We start from the raw sequence: 21,062 nt of genomic DNA, 5'->3' as shown, positions 1-21,062 counted from the left end.
TACCAGTCCTGGGTTGGGATTTGAAAATTCCATTTCTATTCTCACTGATTTTTAGAGTGAACTGGAGCACTGGTGCAGCAAATTCAGGGAGGAGACTAAAACCGCAGGGAAAACAAATGGTTTTCTCTTATACTGGGAGCTTTGACAGCCAACTTTACTGTAACTGCATAGGTAAAATGTGACTATAGTGGCCATCTCTTTCCTGAGACCACTAGTGTCCACCCTCACAAGCCTGTCTGATGAGCCCAGAGCAGAAATAGAAAATCAAGTGTTGCCCAATGGATAGGCACATTGTGGCGACACATAAGTAGCTTCATTTGAAACCATCAATTTTAACTTCGCCTTGGAATCTAGAGGCCTGTGTTGAAGAATCGAGTGATCTGTATCTCCAAGGCTAAGGGTGTTGAAGGTGGTGTTCAGGAATAAACACCTGCTCTACTTCTCTCAGTCTCACCAATTTTTCCTTGGTCCGGGTGTTTGGAGAGTTCTGGGAAGAAAAAAGTCAGAAATCCTACAGCAGACCAAATAGTGGAAGGAAACTCAGTGAAGGGAGATTCCCTGAGGGTTTGGGAATTTTCCAAAGCCCAAGAATTAAACCAGGCAAATTCACATGCAAAGGATGACCTGACCTGCAGGGAAAGATATTCAGAGAATTAGAGCCAGAAGCTATTTGCTTCTCTTGAGGCAGAGTCTGGGCAGAGGTTGTTGAGGAACGGGACATACTAGAGAAATAGGAGCCCCTGTTCTCCTGGGGGTGGTACCAACTGATGGAGCAAGGGAAAAAAGATAGTGAGATACCATTACAAAGAAATCCAGAGGATTGAACAGAAACAGTGGGCACAAAAGGGAAAGAGACAAAGAGAAGAAAGGGGCTTTGACTGTCAGGAAGAGAAGAAAGTCAGGACACATCACAAGGAGACTTATGGAGAGAATAATGAGACACAGCCAGTCTCATCTTGAATTCCTTCAAGATGCCAGCACTCTCTGGCTCTGGAGCTCCATGTGTGAGCCAAACTGATGTGGACACTGCTCAGAGCTCATAACCCGGTGACTGGGTCAGAAACACCCATCCCTTAACCAACCCAGATCAGTCCTGGTGCTCCATGTCAGTGATGGGTAGGACTGGGAGAAGCATTTTCCAGCTGTTTCCCATTTTAAAAAGCACCATCAGTCATTAAGAAGGAAGGGATCTGAGAAAAAATTGGGTTGGAACAAAAATAGTGGAGAATTCAGAGAAGATGGTGCCTGAGTGGAAAGGTTTGGGGAGGGAGGGGGAGCAGGATGAGGGCACCTGGACTGGGAGCAGTCAGCAGCAGCATTTCTCCAAGCATTGTTCAGCTAAATCTTCCCTTCCTAAGACAGGGAAAACGAAGGGAAGAGATCTAAGGATGGGAATAATGTAAATAAGGAGGGAAACAGTCCCATTGTGGTCTTTTCTCACCCTTTGGGAAAATCCTGAAGGAAGTACAGTCTTGGGCCCCTCTCCTAACCTCAGCTACCTTGAGAAATGGATCCTGTGGGCTGTCCCTTGTAGAATGGTCAGATTGAGAGTGGATGTTGGACACATTAGGGCTTTTGCACACATAATGGAATAAGCCAAATGGTGCCATTTATGGGAAGGTCTCTGGCTTGGAAGCACCTTCCAGTCACTGTCTGAAAAGCCAGCATCTAGACATTTGCTTGGATTAACAAGAAAATATCCCCAGAGGGTTAAGGGTGGTAACTATCTGATAATCAAATTTTAGTGTAAATTAGTTTTAGCCAGTTGCCTTTCTCATGCTCTATCTGAGCAGCAGTGAAGAAACAGATGTTTTGAGTGGGGCAGGGAGGGGACCCAGTATTCAACTGGGAAGCTGTAGAAGCTGCAGGGAGGCTGCAGCAGAGTGAGAGTCCAGTCAGCCAGACCTAGAATTAAAGGGAACTCAAAAGAGGAAAGAGAGTAAGGGAGATGGGAAGTATATAACAAAAGGAAATTTTTTAAATTTATGATTGCAAACTGGGCTATGTAAGCAAAAAAGAGTGTCCTTGAAAGATGTGGAGAAAATTCCAAAGCTCTCAAATCATTTTATTAGCATTCACATTCATAGTTCATCCATTTTTTTTTTCTTTTCAACTGAAATTCTTCAAATCAAACCACCCTAGCTGATTTACTGACTAGTGACATTCCCAGACAAGGTGGGTTTTGATGTGCCTAGCTCTTAAATTCAGCCCATGTCTTCCTGAAGCAGGTTTCCCTTAATCCCATAATTGTCTCTAACAGGAAGAAATATTGGAAAATATATAGGCATCACAATATAAAATTAATTTTTTCTGGATCTGACCATATTCACACAATGCCACCAGTCTTGTTGGCATTGACCACTTTCTCCATTTCTCAGATGAACTTTGAAAAATCATCTTTTCAATTCCGATTTTCCCAACTGTGCACTTCATCACTCCCCATTTGCTATCCTCCTTCCCAACAATTTTATTCCATAGTGTTTTGAGATTCCATAAAGGAGTATAGACCTAAAACTGGATTGCCCAATTTTAAATCCCAGCTCTACCAGTAACCATCTACCTGAGTGACCTTAATTGAGTTATTCTACCTTATTAAACCTCAGTTTCTTCATTTGTAAAATGGGGATAATGATGAGTCCCACTTCTTAATGTTATTAATGATGATTAAATTGTGTACAAAGTGTTTAGGACGGTGCCTGGCTCAAGCCAAGCATTCCATAAGAGTAAATTTCATCTGTTCTAGTTTGCTAATGCTGCCAGAATGCAAAATACCAGAAATGGATTGGCTTTTATAAAGGGGGTTTATCTGGTTACACAGTTACAGTCTTAAGGCCATAAAGTGTCCAACATAACACATCAGCAATTGGGTACCTATCACTGAAGGATGGCCAATGGTGTCCGGAAAACCTCTATTAGCTGCGAAGGCACGTGGCTGGCATCTGCTCTAGAGTTCTGGTTTCAAAATGGTTTTCTCCCAGGACATTCCTCTCTAGGCTGCAGTTCCTCAAAAATGTCACTCTTAGTTGCACTTGGGGTATTTGTCCTCTCTTAGCTCCTCTGGAGCAAGAGTCTGCTTTCAACAGTCATCTTCAAACTGTCTCTCATCTGCAGCTCCTGTGCTTTCTTCAAAATGTCCCTCTTGGCTGTAGCTTGTCTCCAAAATGTCACTCTCAGCTGCACTGAGTTCCTTCTGTTTGTCAGCTCATTTATATGGCTCCACTGATCAAGGCCCACCCTGAATGGATGGAGCCACACCTCCATGGAAATATCTCATCAGAGTTATCACCTACAGTTGGGTGGGGCACACCTCCATGCAAACAACCTAATCCAAACATTCCAACTTAATCCCACTAATATATCTGCCCCACAAGATTGCATCAAAGAATATGGCTTTTTCTGGGGGACATAATAGATTCAAACCAGCACAGGAAGACAAAGATAAAAGCTTTGGTGCTAAAGAATAAAACTTTCTCACTTAACATGTTTTCCTAAGTTAATGCCTTTCCTCTATGCTTTATTTTGTTTTTTAATTTCTGTAAGACACCTTGAACTTGGCGAGGAGGTGCTTCATAGATAGTAAATGCCCCCATTAGCCACTGCACGGTTTTGTCATTTTTGGGTTTTGCTGTGTTAAATTCTTAAAGTTTCCTCCTTGTCTATATTTATGAATTTCGGGGCAACATTTACCAGAGTGGATTTTAAATAAACCCAGAAGTTTGTCGTGACTGTTGAGTCCATACAGCAGAGAGAAAAAAGACATAAAATCAAGAACTCAGGCTGATGCAAAAAAAAAAAAAAAAATTGTTCTGGGACATTAAAAATTATCCATCCAACCTGCTCCTTTTCCAAAGAAGAAACTGAGCCTCTGGGATAATATGACCTCTTGAAAGCTGCTCAATCAAGTATATACATAAAGCTGTAACTAGAAACCAGTAGGAAAAGGGAAAGGAGTTTGGAAATGAAGAAAGAAATGAAAGGAAGTGAAAGTAAGTCAAGATGTTCTTCTACAACATATTTATAAGGAGTGAAAAGGAGCCTTGGGGACTTTGTAATTCATAAAGCACCTTTACTAAGTACTACTAGGATTCTGAGGAACAAAGAATAAAGAACATTGGACTGGGATTTTTATACCTATCCCTTTATCTGTGGCCACCTTTTTAATTGTTTGGGTTTTTTTTTCCCCATTTGGAAATTAAGCAGTTGGGTAAAAAAAAATCTCTAAGATTGTTCCAGCTTTAAGGTTCCATGATTATGCTATTCTGCAGCCAAGCACTCTTTAATAGTCACTGTGCAAGACGCAAAGAAGCCTGAGACCTGATTCCTGACTTGCAAACTCAATGGATAAGATCTGAGCAGGAGAGAGTATGGAGAAGGGCATTTTAGGCAGAGGGACACAATTTGAGAGGACAAAGATCAGGTTCAAAAGTGAGCAATGACTTGAAGAATGTTTGTAGGTAAGTCCGGCTACAGAAAAATAATAATGAACATGAATATTAGAAAGCTAGATTAGGTCAGAAACTGTAGGGGATCCTGAATGTCAAGTAATTGACAAGCAATTGGGAGCCATTGAGGGATATTGATGGGGGGGGGAGGGTGTACTGTAACATCAAAAATATTACCAAAGAGAAGTGTTTTAGAATCACTGATCAAACAAAAGTTGGCAAAGCTAGTATTTTGTGTATTAGAGATTTTCATTGAAAATGCACAATTCCAATATTGAAGAGGGAAGGAATTGTCTCTTCATAAATACTTAGACTATATCTATATAATGCCACATCAAAAAATAAAGGAAAACTCAGGAAAACCAATTTTAATATAGGCTATTTTAATAGATTCCAACTTAACTTTAAATTCAGGCCAAATGGTTTGCCTATGGAGACTCAGCCTAAATTTCATGTTTTCATTTTTAAAGGCTTCACGGCAGACACCAAAGTGATATGCTGACACTGAGAGCTGGTGCAGACCCACCCATCTGTCCTTCTCCCATAACTGATGTTACACACATGGACCAAGTAAGAATGGTCTTTGAGGATATTACAAATGGGTTACATTCACAGGAGCTGGTCACTTAGCCCAACGTGAGAAACCCAAATGCATCTGGAATCATTTAAAACTTTATTTAAAGATTTAAAAACATGTTTGTTTGTTTTCCTCGTCAATTGTCCTGTTGGCTTGCAAATAATATGTACGAATCTGTGTGTTCTCTTCCAGGGTCTTTCTTCCCTGATTCCAAGCCCTCGGAAACAGTTTTTAAAATAGCATTTTGGCTCGGATACCTAAACAGCTGCATCAACCCCATCATATACCCATGCTCCAGTCAAGAGTTTAAAAAGGCGTTTCAGAACGTCTTGAAAATCCAGTGCCTCCGCAGAAAGCAGTCTTCCAAACACGCCCTGGGCTATACCCTCCACCCACCCAGCCATGCCTTGGAGGGGGAGCACAAGGATATGGTGCGTATCCCTGTGGGATCAGGAGAGACCTTCTATAAGATCTCCAAGACAGATGGGGTCTGTGAATGGAAATTTTTCTCTTCTATGCCCCGTGGATCTGCCAGGATTACAGTGCCCAAAGACCAATCAGCCTGCACCACGGCCCGGGTGAGAAGTAAAAGTTTTTTGCAGGTCTGCTGCTGTGTGGGGCCCTCGAACCCCAGCCTTGGAGAGAACCATCAAGTTCCAACCATTAAAATCCATACCATCTCCCTCAGTGAAAATGGGGAGGAAGTCTAGAGGACAGGAAAGGTCAGAAGGAAACGGGGACAGTCTTAGGTGACACCACTCCACTTGCCAGTTCACTGATCCTGAATGACAAGACAGGACCATCAGACAATGGGACCATCTGGGAATGGGGTGGGAGTGGGTGGGGAGGGGGGTGGGTGGGTCCCCAACTCATTGGGCCACAGGTAGGGTGCAGGGAAGAGGGAGGATTGTCACACAATGAACCAGTTCAAAATGATGATAAGCAGTGTTTCCTTGCAGCAAATGTTCTCTCGGTCATTCTCGGAGCCCGCTTTTCATGTCTGGCCCTTTCAACGAAAAATACCATGGGAAACAGAATTTCATACACAATCCAAAAGACTATAAATATATGATTATGATTTCATCATGAATATTTTGAGCACACACTCTAAGTTTGGAGCTATTTCTTGATGGAGTGAGGGGACTTTATTTTCAGGCTAAACTTACTGACAGCCACGTTCAGTATTTACAAGGAGAAAGCCTGGAGAGGTAGAGCCCTTAAGATGGTAGCTGATATCCCAGGCACATTATTTTTAGAGCAAGTTTTATAACTCCACCATTTCTGATGCAGCCAGTTTGTCAGCTTGGGTGAAACTAACAGTAGACTTGCCTTTTGCTGCACTTTGATTTGATGCTGATCCTTAATTCCTAAGGATGAGTGTGAGGGACACTCATTATGCCTCTGGATCCAAAGGAGACAAATTCTCTACTTTTAGGTCTTGGAGAGTGTTAAAAGAACCAGTCAGGGGAAGTATGGCCTTTTCTGATAGAAGACAGTAGAGATGCAGGTCATAGTTTCAACTGTTAGGTACAAAAATCCATTAAGCATTTCCAAGTCCAGATGAATGAAGGAGGGCTTCTTCTGTAACACATGTAAAGATCAAGAGTTTGGGGTGGGGTGGGTGCTAATTCCATGCCAAGACAGAGGCTGCCATATTACTTCACAGCCTTTATGGCATGGCCTAGAAAGGCCTTTCTTGGCAAGTCACTTAATGTTTCCATGAGTGTTACAACAATCCAGAGTTTATAATAGTTTGCAAGGCACATCTTGATTTCCATTGTTCTCATCTGCTTTACGGTTGCATGATGAATGGGGTTCAGGGACCTGAATGCACCTGTGGCATGTTGGAATAAGACAATTATGATTCTGGTATGACCGTCCTGAACGTCTAAAGATACTGATGCTTAGAATGGGACAGATATTGACTATTCAAGCCAAGAACTAAAGCAGCAGCTCTCAAACATTTTTGAACAGAAGCCTACTTGTTCTGGTAAAAAGATCCAGTAACCCACTCGCCTTATCTATTCCCACATTCTTCAAGAACTTGGGGAACATGCTATTTTTTTTGTTTTATGTATACCAAATTTTGGCAAAACTTAATACTCAGTAAATTACTAATGATGAGATGGTAATTCTGTGTTAACATTTAAAATATGCCTATTATTCCAGAGAAAGAATTTAAAATAGGATTTATATCTTTGGAATAATACTTGACTAGAATCGCAGGTCTAAAACTACTGACCACTTCCATGACCTCTTCCTCCCATTTGGATAATTTCCTCTTAAGAATTTTAAGCAGGTTGCAGCTCATATATAACCTTCACTGCAAGGGTTAGTGGTTCCACCACCCTTCTCTTCTTACTGCCTTTGTAATAAGATAATAATTTCCTTAAATTCTTTTAAAAGGCAAATATCTTTCCACATGGCAACGGAGGGAATGTTTTCATGTGGATTTGGGTTTTGTCATTGCTTTTGTTTGGGCCCAGAATATCACTGCTTTCTGTAGCCCTTTCTGGAGAGTATCTTCTTGTTGGCCATGTTGATTCTCTGCCTTGTGCTCATGATTTGGTTTCTGGAACTTAGGGTTTGACTGGATTCTTAGACTCCTCTGTATGTATGTATGTTCCATAACAGCTGCACCAGATGTGGGTGTCCTGTTAGGAGGGAGGCATCTAGGAAGGACTTGGATATGCAAACTTCTCTTCTCTTCTTGCTAGGAAAGATAAGCTTCATTGTTTGGAAGTGCCTCTTTCAGGATCTAAACAAGAAAACCACTTTCTGCCTTCACATCCCCTCGCACCCCCATCTTAGAGGAGTAGCATCCTCACAGAAGACTGGGAGTTGCTTTTACTCAACAAAATATGGTTCCATTTTAGAGATGATCTTTAAACCCCTTTACAGGTAAATTTAAATTTTAAATATGAAATGCTTAGAAGGACCAGAAAATTAGTTACTAATGCCACAGCTAATTAAAATAAACAACCAAAAAAGCTTTTGGTCATCAGATAAAAACCAGGATAATTGTATCCCTGTAAAACCATCCATAAATCATTGTCTACTACACTCTTTTCCAACCTTACTCCCTCCAGGGAAGCAAACTTTAATATTTTTTCTCTTTCCCATAATATGATATTGGGTATAAACATGCTTATTTTACAAGATATTGATAATGTCAACCAAAACTTGGGCAAACTGGGATAAACAATATACAGGTTATTTTTAACTCATCCACAAAATTTTCTGTATCTTTAAGCATGCCAAAATCTATCTAAAATTGTTACGGATAAGTAAATGATTGTCATATTTATACTCACATGTTTACTGCTTCTATTTGGAATTTGAAGAATTTACCCAGAGTAACAGTGGCTAAAATGTCTTCTCCAATGTGATATAAAAAGCAGTTGCTTTGGGATTGCCTAAACACTACAAAAATCAACAAGGATAGGTGAAATTTAAGTTCATGTTGCAATTCAAATTGCATGCCCTAAGAGAGACCATCAATCACCTAATTCAAAAATTTCCCCAGACTATTACAGGTTAGAGGATTTCAGAAAAGCATTTTACTTGTCAAAATCAAGTTGTTGTTGTTTTCGTTTGCTTCTCTCATTGTCTCATCTAAGACTGCTTCTACCTGTAATCTCTTGGGGTTTGCTAACGTTCTCCAAAATGCTAAAGCATCCAATGCTCTCACCATCTACTTTGGTCTATCCATGGCAGACAATAGTATTTGGATAAATAAATATTCTGTTAAGACTTCTCTGTTAGTTCCTATTGCATGCCATGCATCTGCAGGGCATCTTGCAGCCGTTGTCTCTAAACCTCATAGCAACTCTACTGTTCCCATTTTAGAGGTGAAAATCTGATAGTTGACAGCCGTTAAGCCTCGCCCAAGGTCAAGGAGAAAGCACGATTCAAACCTGGGTCTCCCAAACTCTAAAGCCTGCGCGTTTTCCACAGCACCCTGCCTCACAAATAGCACGGATTAAATTCCTCTAGTTGGGAATTGCTTAAATATGCCAAAGATATTAAACCATTTCCCAAATGTTTAATATCTTGTTTCCTTTGGATGTGCCTCCAAATTAACCTTTAAGTTAAGCTAACTCTCTATCCCAGCCAAACTCAAGAACAGGTCTTAATTGGAAGGGTTTGTCTCTACAATTCTAAATATCAGAGTGCACCAATTTTGAGGAGATAAAGACCTGGAATGTTATTTAAGCCTCCCTAGAAGGACAAATTATACCAATCTTGGAAAGGATGGACACATCAGAGAACACAGAAGAAGCTTGCACTGGCCCGGAACAGTGATACCCAGTTGCAACTGTGCAACACACTTGCCATGTGTTGGACTTACTGATTACCAATAACAGTTGTGATGCACACTTTTAGAAAGTACATCCTTTTTTAAAAATAAATGAAAGCAAATTCACTTCACTCACCTGTATTCGAACTTGGTTTATTTTTAGAGTTGGAGAGAGAGAAAGAGAGAGAAGGGATTATAGATATCTCACCAGAAACTGAACTTAGATTGTGCCAAGCATATGAATATTCACAGATTCCAATGTGGCAAATCGGTTCAGAATGCTGATCTCCAAGTAGCCTGAGACCTAGTTAATCTTTGAAAATGAAGAATCAGTTGACAGTTGTGACTACTTATTAGATGGCATCCACTTGTTCCTGAATTTCCATTCACAAATGAAAGCTTTGTGTCTTGAGGATCTTGGCTTTTCTCCTCTTCTTCAAAGTGAAACATCACTCAAACCTTCTGGCCCAGTAGGTCCATGGTTATGGCCTGAAAATAAGAACATTTTAGGAACTGTTTACTTTGGCAGGTAATTGTTCCACTCTTTAATCACAGCTACTTAATCACAGCTTGACAAACATTCTTAATTGTTCTGGGGCTAATTCTGCTCACATCCTCTTGAAAAAAAAAAATGCTGCCTCTTCATATGAATGCTTGTTGGCTCATTTGAGGAAAGAGCTGTGCTCATCAGCAAAGGGAACCCAAGTAGATGGAATTACACTTCCAAGTGTACTCTAAGAGCAAAAACCAAGGTGACTAAAAGAAGGCAGAGGTGGCAAATACAGAGGCATCAGCGAGTATGCTCACTTGTTACTTTGGTCTCTTTTTACACTACTAGGACTTTTAATGATGCAACCACCTGCAAACAGCTCCATGGAGCCCAGTTGGAACACTGTTTGCACCTGCTCCTTGTCTACAAACTGTGCTGTGGAGCAGGGCTGAGCCCAGGCTGCTGAGGTGTCCACCATCTTCAAAACACAGTGGCCAACAGTTGCTTTGGGCCCTTCATAGTTCCTGCAAGATGACTGAGTGGAGGTGCCCACTGTGAGTTGAGCGGGCCAGAGCAAGTGGCCACATATAGGATTTCAGTGGAAGGCACAGCTCCTAGCTGAAGCTCAGTCCAGCACACTCCCACAGGACCCAGATGTCACGGTGGGTGGGGGGTGAGGATGAGCCTGGATGAAAAACACTCCTCTCTGCAGGAAAATGCCCTCATTTCTTCTTTGCCACTGCAACATGGTTTACTGGTACTCCCACCTAAACGGAAAGTTATTGGGGGGAGAGGTAAGTGTGTTGAGGAGGGGAAAGGTTTACCATAGACATTACTCAAAGGCAGATGGGTTAGTAATACTTTGCTGCAACTGGTAAACAAGAGATTTCCCAAAAGCTGGCTGCTTATTCATTTCAAAGGACAAAATAATTCTCTTTCTTTTTTGTGTGTCTCAAGAGTTACTAATTTTCCTCCATATCATCAGGGTAGCCATATTATAAGCTAGAAATGATTATTGCTAAACTATGAAAAATACAGACTTTATTAGGTAGAAAAAAATCTAAGAGCAAATTTATACTGTATTTGCAAGAAAAAAAAAAGGTGCTAACCTATTAGAAAGCCTTAATACAATACATACATCCAAATCTGGTGGAGAAGAAGCTAAAACAGAAAATCCCAACATGTGTTAAATACTTCTATTTATATAACATTTTTTACTGTTCGAAGCAGTTTTACCTATCTTAAGTCATTCAGTGAGGTAAAAAGAGAAGAGATTATTATCACATATTATTAGCATATGAGGAAACAGATGGGGAGAAGTCTAAGGACTGCTTTGAATATCCACAGCTCCAACCTCTGACTTGTTTTTCAGTTATGCTCTCCACACCCCTGATCTACTGTGTTTCTCAAGAACCTAACTCTCATATTTCACTCATCATCTCAGGTCTGTAATTTCACCTCTATCTGCACCTTCTCTTCCGCTGTAGCTATGCCAGGAGCTGGGCAGCACAGGATTGTCGTAGGGGCAGAAGGTGTATTTGTCTATGTTTCTATCATTGGTTAAAAGACAAGCAAATGAAATTCTATTCTTTTTCCCAATAGGAGCAGCAGAGCCAATGAAATAGGCAGGGCAGGAGGCTCTTAGCTCACTCAAAGGGGTTATATGCCAGGCAAAGCCAGCAGTGATTCTCACCTGAAGAACCTCCAAAACAAAGGCCGGAAGGGAGTCATAGGAATGCTACTTTTCCCGTTGGGTTTGAGTGTCATTTTATACACCCTGATCTGCACCATTCACAAACTTTGCTAACTACCTCTCCTGTGCTAGGCACTGAACTTGGCCATAGAAATACAAAGAGGCACAAACAACCTCCACCTTTTGATCTGAGTTTATTCCAGGTTTATCTGTTTAGAAGTCAAGAATGCATTTTCCCATAGAGGCTTTGTTATAAATGGGGCAACGGGAACGATGTTCTCAAATGAACCAAAAAATAAAAATCTAATTAAACTATACCAGGGGTTGGCAAACTTTTTCTGTATCCGGCTAGATAGTAAATATTTTAGACTTTGTGGGCCATATGGTCTCTGTTGTATATTCCTTGTTTTGATTAGTTTTTGCAACCCTTGAAAATGTAGAGACCATTTTTAGCTCATGGATGTACCAAAAAAAAAAAAAAAAAAAAAAAAAAAATCCAGACCATGGACCAGATTTGGCCCCTGGGCCATAGTTTGCCATCTCCTGGTTTATATGATCACTAGCTTACAGTATAGTTTAAATAATGCTAATAATGGTTTTTGGTGTTCACCATACATGCATCATTTTTTAAAGGTGTCATTGACACACATCACCTACTAAATGAATGTTCCCAACGTGTATGAGTTACTTGTTAATAACAAGTTAGTTTGTAATCAGTATGGCATTGACCCACATGAACTACCCACCTAGAAGTATAAGGTGTATTGTGATTTTCTAGATAGATATCAGGATAAGGGCAAGTGCCCACCGCCAGCCCACTGTTGACTCCTGGCATTCTGTTCCCCAGGCAGGTCAGCAGAAGCTCAGGGGAGTCGATGAGGTCTCTCAGCTCTTCGTCTCATTGGCAAAAACCCTATGACACGATCTGTCTGAATCTGACAGAAGCCACAACAAATAGGTGCCTCGACCACAGCAACTAAGTTATACACATTAGTGTGGCATTTCTGTTCTTTTTTAAAAATTGATATCTAATTTTTCACTTTAAAACTTGTGTTGCACTGTGCCTATATATAGTCCCATCTTCTCAACTAGATCGTATCATTTAGTATACCGATAGCAGTGTTCAGTCCCTAGGGGATCAGATCTTAGGACTGGGGCCCCTCCTGAGAAGACAAGGAGAGCAGGGATTGGAGGAGAGGAACAAGGGAAAAGATCCAACAGCTAATTACAGACAGGGGCTGGGAGACCCAATCCATAGTAGGGGCTAAGCCCCTACTGCCTAGCCTCCTTCCTAGGTGGACTGATGATCCACCTAGGAAGGCTCCGGTCATAATTGGCACTAGGGTTTCTGAAAAGTTACAGTAAGATGCCAATCAGGTATGCAGAGCACAGCAGGAGGAAATTCCAGGCTAGCAGCCTGTGGAGTCAGGCAGGCATTCAGCCACCCAGGCGAAATCTGCACCCAGGAAAGCAGAACTCCATCACTGAATGAGATAAACCCTAGACCCTGAGAGCAAGGTGAGAAAGAGAGCAAGGTGGGATCAAGAACCAATGGCCAAAGCCTGGGAACTGGGTCAGCGAGGACCACCTAGAAACCCTGTGATCACCACTGCAGGCCCCAATCCCAGCTATGGGTGGGTGAAGGCTATTTCAGTGCTGTCTGCCCTTCATCAGGATCAGCTTGGGAAATTGGTGCCATCAAACCATCAGCCCTTTCCCGTTCTCTGTCTCATAGCCTAAGAAAGACAGCGTAGAGGGAAAAAGCTACAAGGACTTGATTTAATATGAGGATGTGGCAGCCATTCCCTATTAAAAGACATTTTATTTCGGATCTTCTGAAGACAGCCTCCCACGGTTACTGCCTAAGCCCCCAGTGACTGTAATACCATTTTAGCTGAAATACCATTTCTGTGCCCAGCCTCTCAGGTGCTGCTGCCCACTTCTGCATGACTTTGGAGCATCTTTGCCTGTTCACCTTACTTCTGTTGCTAAATTAACCCACTCAATCCCTTTGTTATAGACAAATTTATTTGCCCTCATAGCGCTTCCTTATCTGCCATAGAACTATGTTTTCTCTTCCACCTGGGTCCCTGCTGAGAACTGAAGAGGATTTGTCCTCATTTGGGAAAGTTGGACCTGCTCTAACTGCACAGCATCTGCTGTCGTGTTTTCGGGATGAGAGACTGTGCTGCTTTGGGATCCCCACCCCCTCCCCTCCTCCCCAGGAACTGGAAGCCCTTCTGGCCCCACAATATCAATCACAAAGGAGCACTCTTGTTGTCCAGAGTGATGTGGTTCACTGTTCTGAAGCCCTTCAGTGCCAGTTAGAAGGGAGAGGGGGGAAATCACATGAAAAGGCTGGGCCTCCATGAATATCTCTGTCTGTGAGCCAAGAAGCAGGTCTGAATGAGTGCAGCAATGCCTTAGTGATTGATCCTCTAAGAAAATGGTCTTTCTCTGGTCTCCCTTCCTCTTGCTGAGTGTAGATTCCAGCTTTGCAGCCCATGGCCGACTAATCAAAGGCTGAGCCTCAAGATGAAACTTCTGGACCCTTGGCACCTCCTCCACTCAGCCCCAGTGTCACAGCAGAAGTGGGAGCAGTTGTAAAGAACAGGGAGCATTGACAAATGGATAGGCAAATGGGCAGTTTTAATCTACAAATACAATGTGACAAGGAGGAGGGCTATTAAAAAGTAAGCTTATGAAATATTTTTACAAGTGAAATTACAAATATTTAAATAGCAATTTATTGCTGGTTTTCTACATACTTTCCAAGGAGAGTCAGACATTTATTAGAGAGTAATTGAATTAAAAAGCGAGGTCCCTTGCTTGCTTTAGCCTCCATTTGCAGCCACTCACCTCACTCTCCTCTCCCTTCCTACTCAGAACACCACACACGTCCTAAATGTCAGCAAGTTAGAGCCAATTTTCTGCAACAGAAATTTTGCTTCAGAATTTAAAGCCTGAATCAAAACACATGTTTTCTCCATCAGACGTGGAAGAAAACAGCTATTTTTATCTCTGGGCCTAATAAGTGACAAACATTCCATTTTCTAGTACCACCACGCATAGTTAACCCAATGTTGCAGCCAACAAAATGATTTTGCTCAATACAATGCATCCATGATGAAATGTGCAGAGATAAAGTTTAAATAGTAAAAAGTATATTTTTGGAGCATCTACCCCACACCAAGCACTTTGCTAGGCACTTTGGTATGGGAAGGTCTAAGATTTTACAGTCACATTACACAAGCAATATTTTCACAGAGAACAAATGCAACTATATGGATGTGAGAAGAATAAAGACTATAGAGTCTGTAGGGAATTCGGGAAAAAGAGAAAGATTGGGAAAAATTAAGCCACACATTTACTTTCTCCTGGAGTTCTCGTGCTGATTCCTCAGCTTGCTGAGCTCTTGGTCTGACTTTGCCAACTCTATCCCCAGAGCCAATTGCAGGAGGAAAACAAGTGGTCCTGGGGGCAGAGCATTGGACTGGGAATCACAAGGTCTGGGTTTAATTTTAGTCTCCATCTCCACTTAAGTGATCCTGGGCAGGTCATTGAAACTCTCCTGGCCCCATTTTCCTCCCCTGTGAAAAGGGGCAGTCAAATGAAATACATGGTGTACCTGGAAATGCCAAACAAGCTGCTGAGGCATATGTAAACATAGTAGGTCCCCCAACAGATGCTAGCACTCTTTCTCTGTCTTCATCTTTCCCTCTCAAATGCTATTTAAACAAGATATTACAACTGCTGACAAAATGAGAGTTTGGGGGAAAAGATCACCTTTAAGGCATCTTCAAGCACTGAAAATTCCACGCCCAGGAAAAGATGGAATAAGTCTTTCACTTTCTTTTGCTTTTCATCCTTGTTACTTATTTCCAGAAATAGGTCATCACCAGTGTCAAAACACCAGTTATTCTTTCATTACAAAGGAAGTCACAAAGAGGATGCTACATTGTTGCATGGGTGCTGTCTTTCCAAAATGCAGAGTGCTAAGTCCCAAGTTCTGACTTTTAGTTATCCCCCAATAAGTTCTTTTCTTTGGGTTAGAAGTATTCCACCAGGACATTTGTTTTTTATAATTTGTAAAATGCATACTTAATGTAGGACTTTGACTCTTTCCTCAAGCTCTCTAAAGATTATATGTGGCCCTAAACGAGAATCTAGTACTAGTGTTTGCAATCTTTTATACATTGGCGATTTATTTGGAAATGGGAAGTATTTTAATTTATTATAGTTGTCTTATGAAAGGCACAATATAAAATGCAGTTTTATTATACAAAAGGTGTGTATATGTGCATATGTGCATGTACGTGTATGTGTATAAGTGGTGTTATAAGAAAGCAAATTTTGACGGTTGGGAGAATGTAGAACATCGGAAGCAAAGCTTGGGTTGAAAATCATCTAAAGAAATGGAGCTGAGCACCACTTGGCCTGGCTCACTGTCCTACTGGGTTCTTTAGAGGACGTGAGTGTTTACAAGACAAAACACAAATTTCCAATTAAGAACACAGGTAGGTTTGATTGCAGCCGGACTGAAACCCAAGACACAGCTGCTCAAGGTCACCATCTCAGCTCTAATTTCAGACTTTGCTAGACAGAACTGAGGCGTTTCTGTGGAGCTCTTTAAATGACCTCCAGGACTCTCCTGGGCAGGCGGTTGATGGAAAGTCCACACTCTACGCTCAGTTCATCACGACTCAGTCTGATGAGCAGCCAGCCCTACTCAGAGGCTGCATCTGACGGGGACCTGCCACCATCTCCTTGCCAAATGGTCTTGTATGACTCAGAATCTCAAACTTGTTTTAAACTGAAGGGTAAAAGTCACATTCAGGGATGAGGTTCTTGGCTCAACTCTGCCTTATATAAACACAATCTATGGTTACTTTGGCCGTCTTGGTTTTGAGACTCAACTGCTGAGTTACAGCAAAGGTGAACAGGTTGATGGTGGCCAAATCTAAAAGAAAATTTTTCAGTTCCTTCAGTGTTTGGAGAAAGAAAGCTAAAAGCATAACCTCATAGAGAGTAGAATGTTATGGGCTGGCTAACAGTAAATAAGTGTGACCTCGATTTAAGAAGAATGAGTTCTACCGAAATCTGAATTTGCAAACACAGATACATTGGGTTTGAAGTAAGAATTCTTATTCTAAAAAAGGATAAAATTTTGATCATGTTGCTACATTTCAGATACCCTTAATATAATAATAAGAGAATATGAGTCATTGACAGTCAGTCTACCTTGCTTTTTTTAATAGTGCTATGCCTGTAACTACTGTCCTTTCTGCACAAATGAAGGGAGTAGACAGCCCAGCTATGTTCCCTGTGTCCCACTGTCTTTTTAATCCACCTCTGGAGCTGAAGACTCTGACCTGCCACATGGATTTACTTCGTTATCAAACATTCATCTGACTAAGACACAAATCTAACCTATTACTGTTGTCAAAGCTAGGTCCGTGATTTAAGGAGAGCTTTTGACTGTACATAGAAGAAGAAGAACAGATTTGGAGCTAAATAGCTCAATTTTTTTGAGAGTCAGCTTAGTACAACTCCCCCTGTTGCATTCTTAAAAGTTAAACACTAAAGTCCTTTAATGTCCTTCAAATTCTAGCACATACCTATAAGTAGAAGTCACACCATAAGCAAAATCGCCGTCTTCCAAAGGAAGCCGTTATTGCACATAGCTGTTCTTTGACATGTTTATCCATTCTATAAATATTTAACGAGGGCTGACTGTTGACCTTGCGCAAGTCTAAAGGATGGCGATGTAAGGGTGGTGGAGACACAGTCCTTGCCCTCAAGGAGCCTGTGGTCTATGAAGTGTACAGGCAAGTCAACGATTTTAGCAGTCTTATAACCATGGTGACAAGGATTCTCATGGTGCCATGGGATCATGGTGGAGCCATGGACTTAGCTTCTTAAAAATGGAGACCTCTATGTTGGATACTGAAGGACAAAATGGAATGAGGAACAGAGAGTTGTTCCGGGTGAGGAAGGAATGAACCCATGCAAAGGCCCAGGGGCTAGTGAATCTCCGGCATGTTCTGGAGTTGCCTCCTTCTCTCGTCAGTCATGGCACATAGAAATCATCCCTGCTTGTCATGGTGGTCACTTGGTTCCACAAACCACCATTCACCAAATCCCCACCCCCTCACCCCCCAGCAATTCCATGTGTGCTTTTCTTCTCATTCTTTTTTAAAACAAGGAAAAACTCGGGTAGCCAGGAAATGGTAAGTCCAGGGGCTTTCCTAGACTCAGCTTGATTTTTGGCTTGGCTAAAAATTGAAAGGCCTTGGTTTCTCAGTTGTCTGATTATCTTTGTTCTCAAGGCTTGGTATGGCATTACAGTGGGATGGTTGAACAGAAAAGAAAAGTCTATTTCTTTCTCATTGTGCAAATAATCATTTGCTTGAGCATGAGGTGGCTAATCTGTAAGGATAACCAAATACTTTAAAATATTACCAAGCAAATATTATACAATGCAATACAGTGTTATTAAAATTTGAGGAATTGGTTTTGTTTTTTCACAAGAAAATGTGCAATAAGTTATAAAAGAAAACGTTTTTCCTACATAAAGGGCAGAAAACAATTGGATTGCTATGGTGTATAAGAGGCTGGTTTTTCACAAGGTCATTGTCAGGTTACATAATTAGCTAATGATGCCTGGTAGTTTATTACAAACAAAATGCAGCAAAGGACCCCTGAGTGGTGGGGGAAATGGAAACAAAAGTGAAAGGCTTGGAGCTGCACTTTCATAATCAACTTGCAATTAGGAAGGACTTGATTCACTAGGATTACGAAAAACAAATTTGGAGGTCCATTTTGTCTGTGAAATTAAAACTATATTTTAGTGAATAAAGCTGATGCCATTTAAACATGAACTCTGTGACACTTTCTGGCTCGCTGCAGCTTTTCTACCTGTCTCATCCTTAGATGTGTTCAAAATACAAACACGGCATTTTCACATTGCCAGAGAAGTAAATGTGGACTGACCGGCTACTTTTAGCTGCTATGGTTTTCTGATAACCCTTACATTTGTCGTGGCAAGTAAGATCCCCATAAGGTAAAGTTTCTAAATATTGCAGTGTTTGCAAACCTTACCCACCTCCAGATTTTGGTATTTTGGGCAATTGAGTTGACAATCTCATTATCTTTCCTTCCATGTTGGAAAAAAAGTTAATCTGAAGCATGCTGAGAGTTTAGTATGTGCTCTATGCTATAAGAGGGAGACTTCTCTCATGTCAGATTAATATGTTTATGTGTGTGAATTGTTATACTTGAATTTGCTGCAGCATTTTGTATTGATGCATATATATATGGCACCCAGGCTAATACAATGGCTTCTAAAGCATTTAATTCGTTTCAAATGGACTCATGATCCTTGGAATGTGCAGTTTGTTTCTGAATTTTCTACACACCATTTTTACAGGTCCATTTGTTTATGATGTGGTGTGGTGAATAATCATGTTAGTTGCTTTTTTTTTGAAGAAAATGAATGTATATATTACTAAGCAGATGAATAAATTATTGAAAAAATGTACTTGATGGATCACACACCCACTGTTAAAATGAATTTATTTTATTTGTTTAATAAAGTGTTCAAATTATTAGAATTTATGTTGTCCTTATAAACATGGATGCTATAATATTTAAGAATTGTTCAATATTGATGTATGTCCTCTAATAAAATATTTTAAACCTCTTTCTTTAAACACATATGCCCTAGTTCTTTCATCATAATGCATTGTTAAAATGTCTGTTGAGAAGTGGACTGCATAATTCTAGGAAGGAGAGCTCATGTCCTCAGCCAGCTAACTAAAGCAGATGGCACAGGGAAATAAGGGATCAGATGATATGTGAGCTGCAGTTGACACATTCAAGGCACAGGCAAGAACCAGAATACAACTGGATGGTCAGGTTTAGAGGCAGATGACAAGGGAAAGTGGTAGTGGAAGGCAGGCACACAAACATGTCGACTGTGTTCAAGGCAGAACATATCAAGTGACCAAAAGGGCAAGGCAATGAGGTAGGAGGCCTGGAGGTCAGAGAAGGTTATGGGCAGTACCATCCAAGGAGAGTGCTTCCATGGTGGTTGCCATCTGATCATGAGCTCCAAACCTGGAAGCCCCAGGGCTACCTCTGTATCCCTCAGCCCTTAGTGGGGCTCCTGGGCAGTATGGTGTCAGTACTGGGAACATGAATCTAGAGTCGGATTATCTGGGAACCATCATGGGCTCCACATTGCCTCAACCATTCGCCATCTCTTTGATCTCCATCCAGATAGTCAGCATGTCCAAATTACAGTCTCCTCTTCTCAAAAATGGGGACAATTGCTATACATACTTCATGGGTTGCTGGGATAACAAAACAATACCTAACAAATATTCAAAACAATGGTCCAAGAGTTATCAGTTGTTCTTCCTCTTCTTGATCTTGCTGGTTTTGTGGTGGCTGTCATTTTGGCTACCCACAAAGATGAGCATTGCCTTCCTGGTGATAAGGGATCATTTTACTCTACCCGAAGGCTTTAGTCAAATGATAGTGCCACATCTCCTATACTTAAGTGAGTTTTGCCAAATGGCATCATGTCCTATAGATGCCTTGCTGGGTTGGAATCTGGGCTCAGTTGGCATGACCTTGGCCTCATTCCCTGGAGCCCCACAACATGTGAGACAGCAACCTAAGGTGCACAGAAGTTCACAATTGTTAAGGCTTTGTTTCGTGATGCTTGGCAGTCGCATAACTGGTTTGTAGAATGTCATTAGATCATCTCAATGAATTCTTTTTTTAGATCATTCATCTAAAATGATATAGACTGTAGAACAGAGAAAAAATGGTGGTGAAGGCAGTTTTGCCATTCATTAGTTCCTATGAAGGTAGAGAAGTAGAGTTTTTTGTTGTTGTTTATTTTTTACTGTGGAATGTAACATATTTACATAGAAGTGATAACTTTCCAGTTGCAATTTAACAAGTAGCTGTATAGCAAAGTTCAAAGAATGTTATGGGTTACAGTTCCAGCATTTCAATTCTTTCCTTCTAGCTATTTCAATACCCTAGCAACTAAGGAAAAGAAAATTATATAGAGATTCAGTATTAATGATCCTTTGTTAAATTATATCTTGTCTGTTGCTACACCTTCTTCTAGTTTAATCACTTTCCTGATCTTCAGGGATGTCTAGGCAGTGACCACCCTAACTTGTTCATGTTGAAAAGGGGTATCGACATTATGGGATAAGGGGATGCATCTGGTTGATGTTCTCAAAGAGGCTATTGCCTCTGGGTTTTGGGACTTAGCTGGCATAGGAGCTCTGTGGAGGATTTAAGTTTTGGAAGAATAAACTTAGTGAGTGAGACTTTTATAGAGTCTCAGATAGGGATCTGGGTATTCTTTAGGGTTCTTGGGACTACTGTTGACTTGTGCTTATCATACTATGGCCATTTGGGATATCTAGCTGAAGTCTGCATAGGAGTAACCTCCAGGAAAGCCTCTTGACTCTGAAATCTCTTAGCCACTGAAACCTTATTTTGTTGCCTTTCTTTTCCCTTTTCGATCAAAAGAG

General features: G+C 41.0%; 1 protein-coding gene across 5 annotated transcripts in view; it reads left to right on the top strand.

Annotated features, from left to right (window-relative positions):
- Positions 1-21,062, top strand: part of ADRA1A (adrenoceptor alpha 1A) — a 131,868-nt gene that overhangs the window by 92,787 nt on the left and 18,019 nt on the right. For 2 of the 5 annotated variants that reach the window (XM_037812746.1, XM_037812747.1), the window contains exon 3: positions 5,212-5,597. In XM_037812746.1, coding sequence (XP_037668674.1) covers positions 5,212-5,597 — 386 coding nt within the window. Of the gene's footprint in view, positions 1-5,211; positions 5,598-10,157; positions 11,999-21,062 lie in introns of those variants that run through there. The other 3 variants (XM_037812750.1, XM_037812748.1, XM_037812749.1) reach the window with 3 other exon arrangements.

The sequence above is a fragment of the Choloepus didactylus genome, chromosome 20 (assembly GCF_015220235.1).
Source record: "Choloepus didactylus isolate mChoDid1 chromosome 20, mChoDid1.pri, whole genome shotgun sequence".
In the NCBI taxonomy this organism is placed as follows: Eukaryota; Metazoa; Chordata; class Mammalia; order Pilosa; family Megalonychidae; genus Choloepus; species Choloepus didactylus.
Note: the sequence above shows the minus strand (reverse complement) of the source record. Positions and strands in the feature narration are given on the sequence as shown.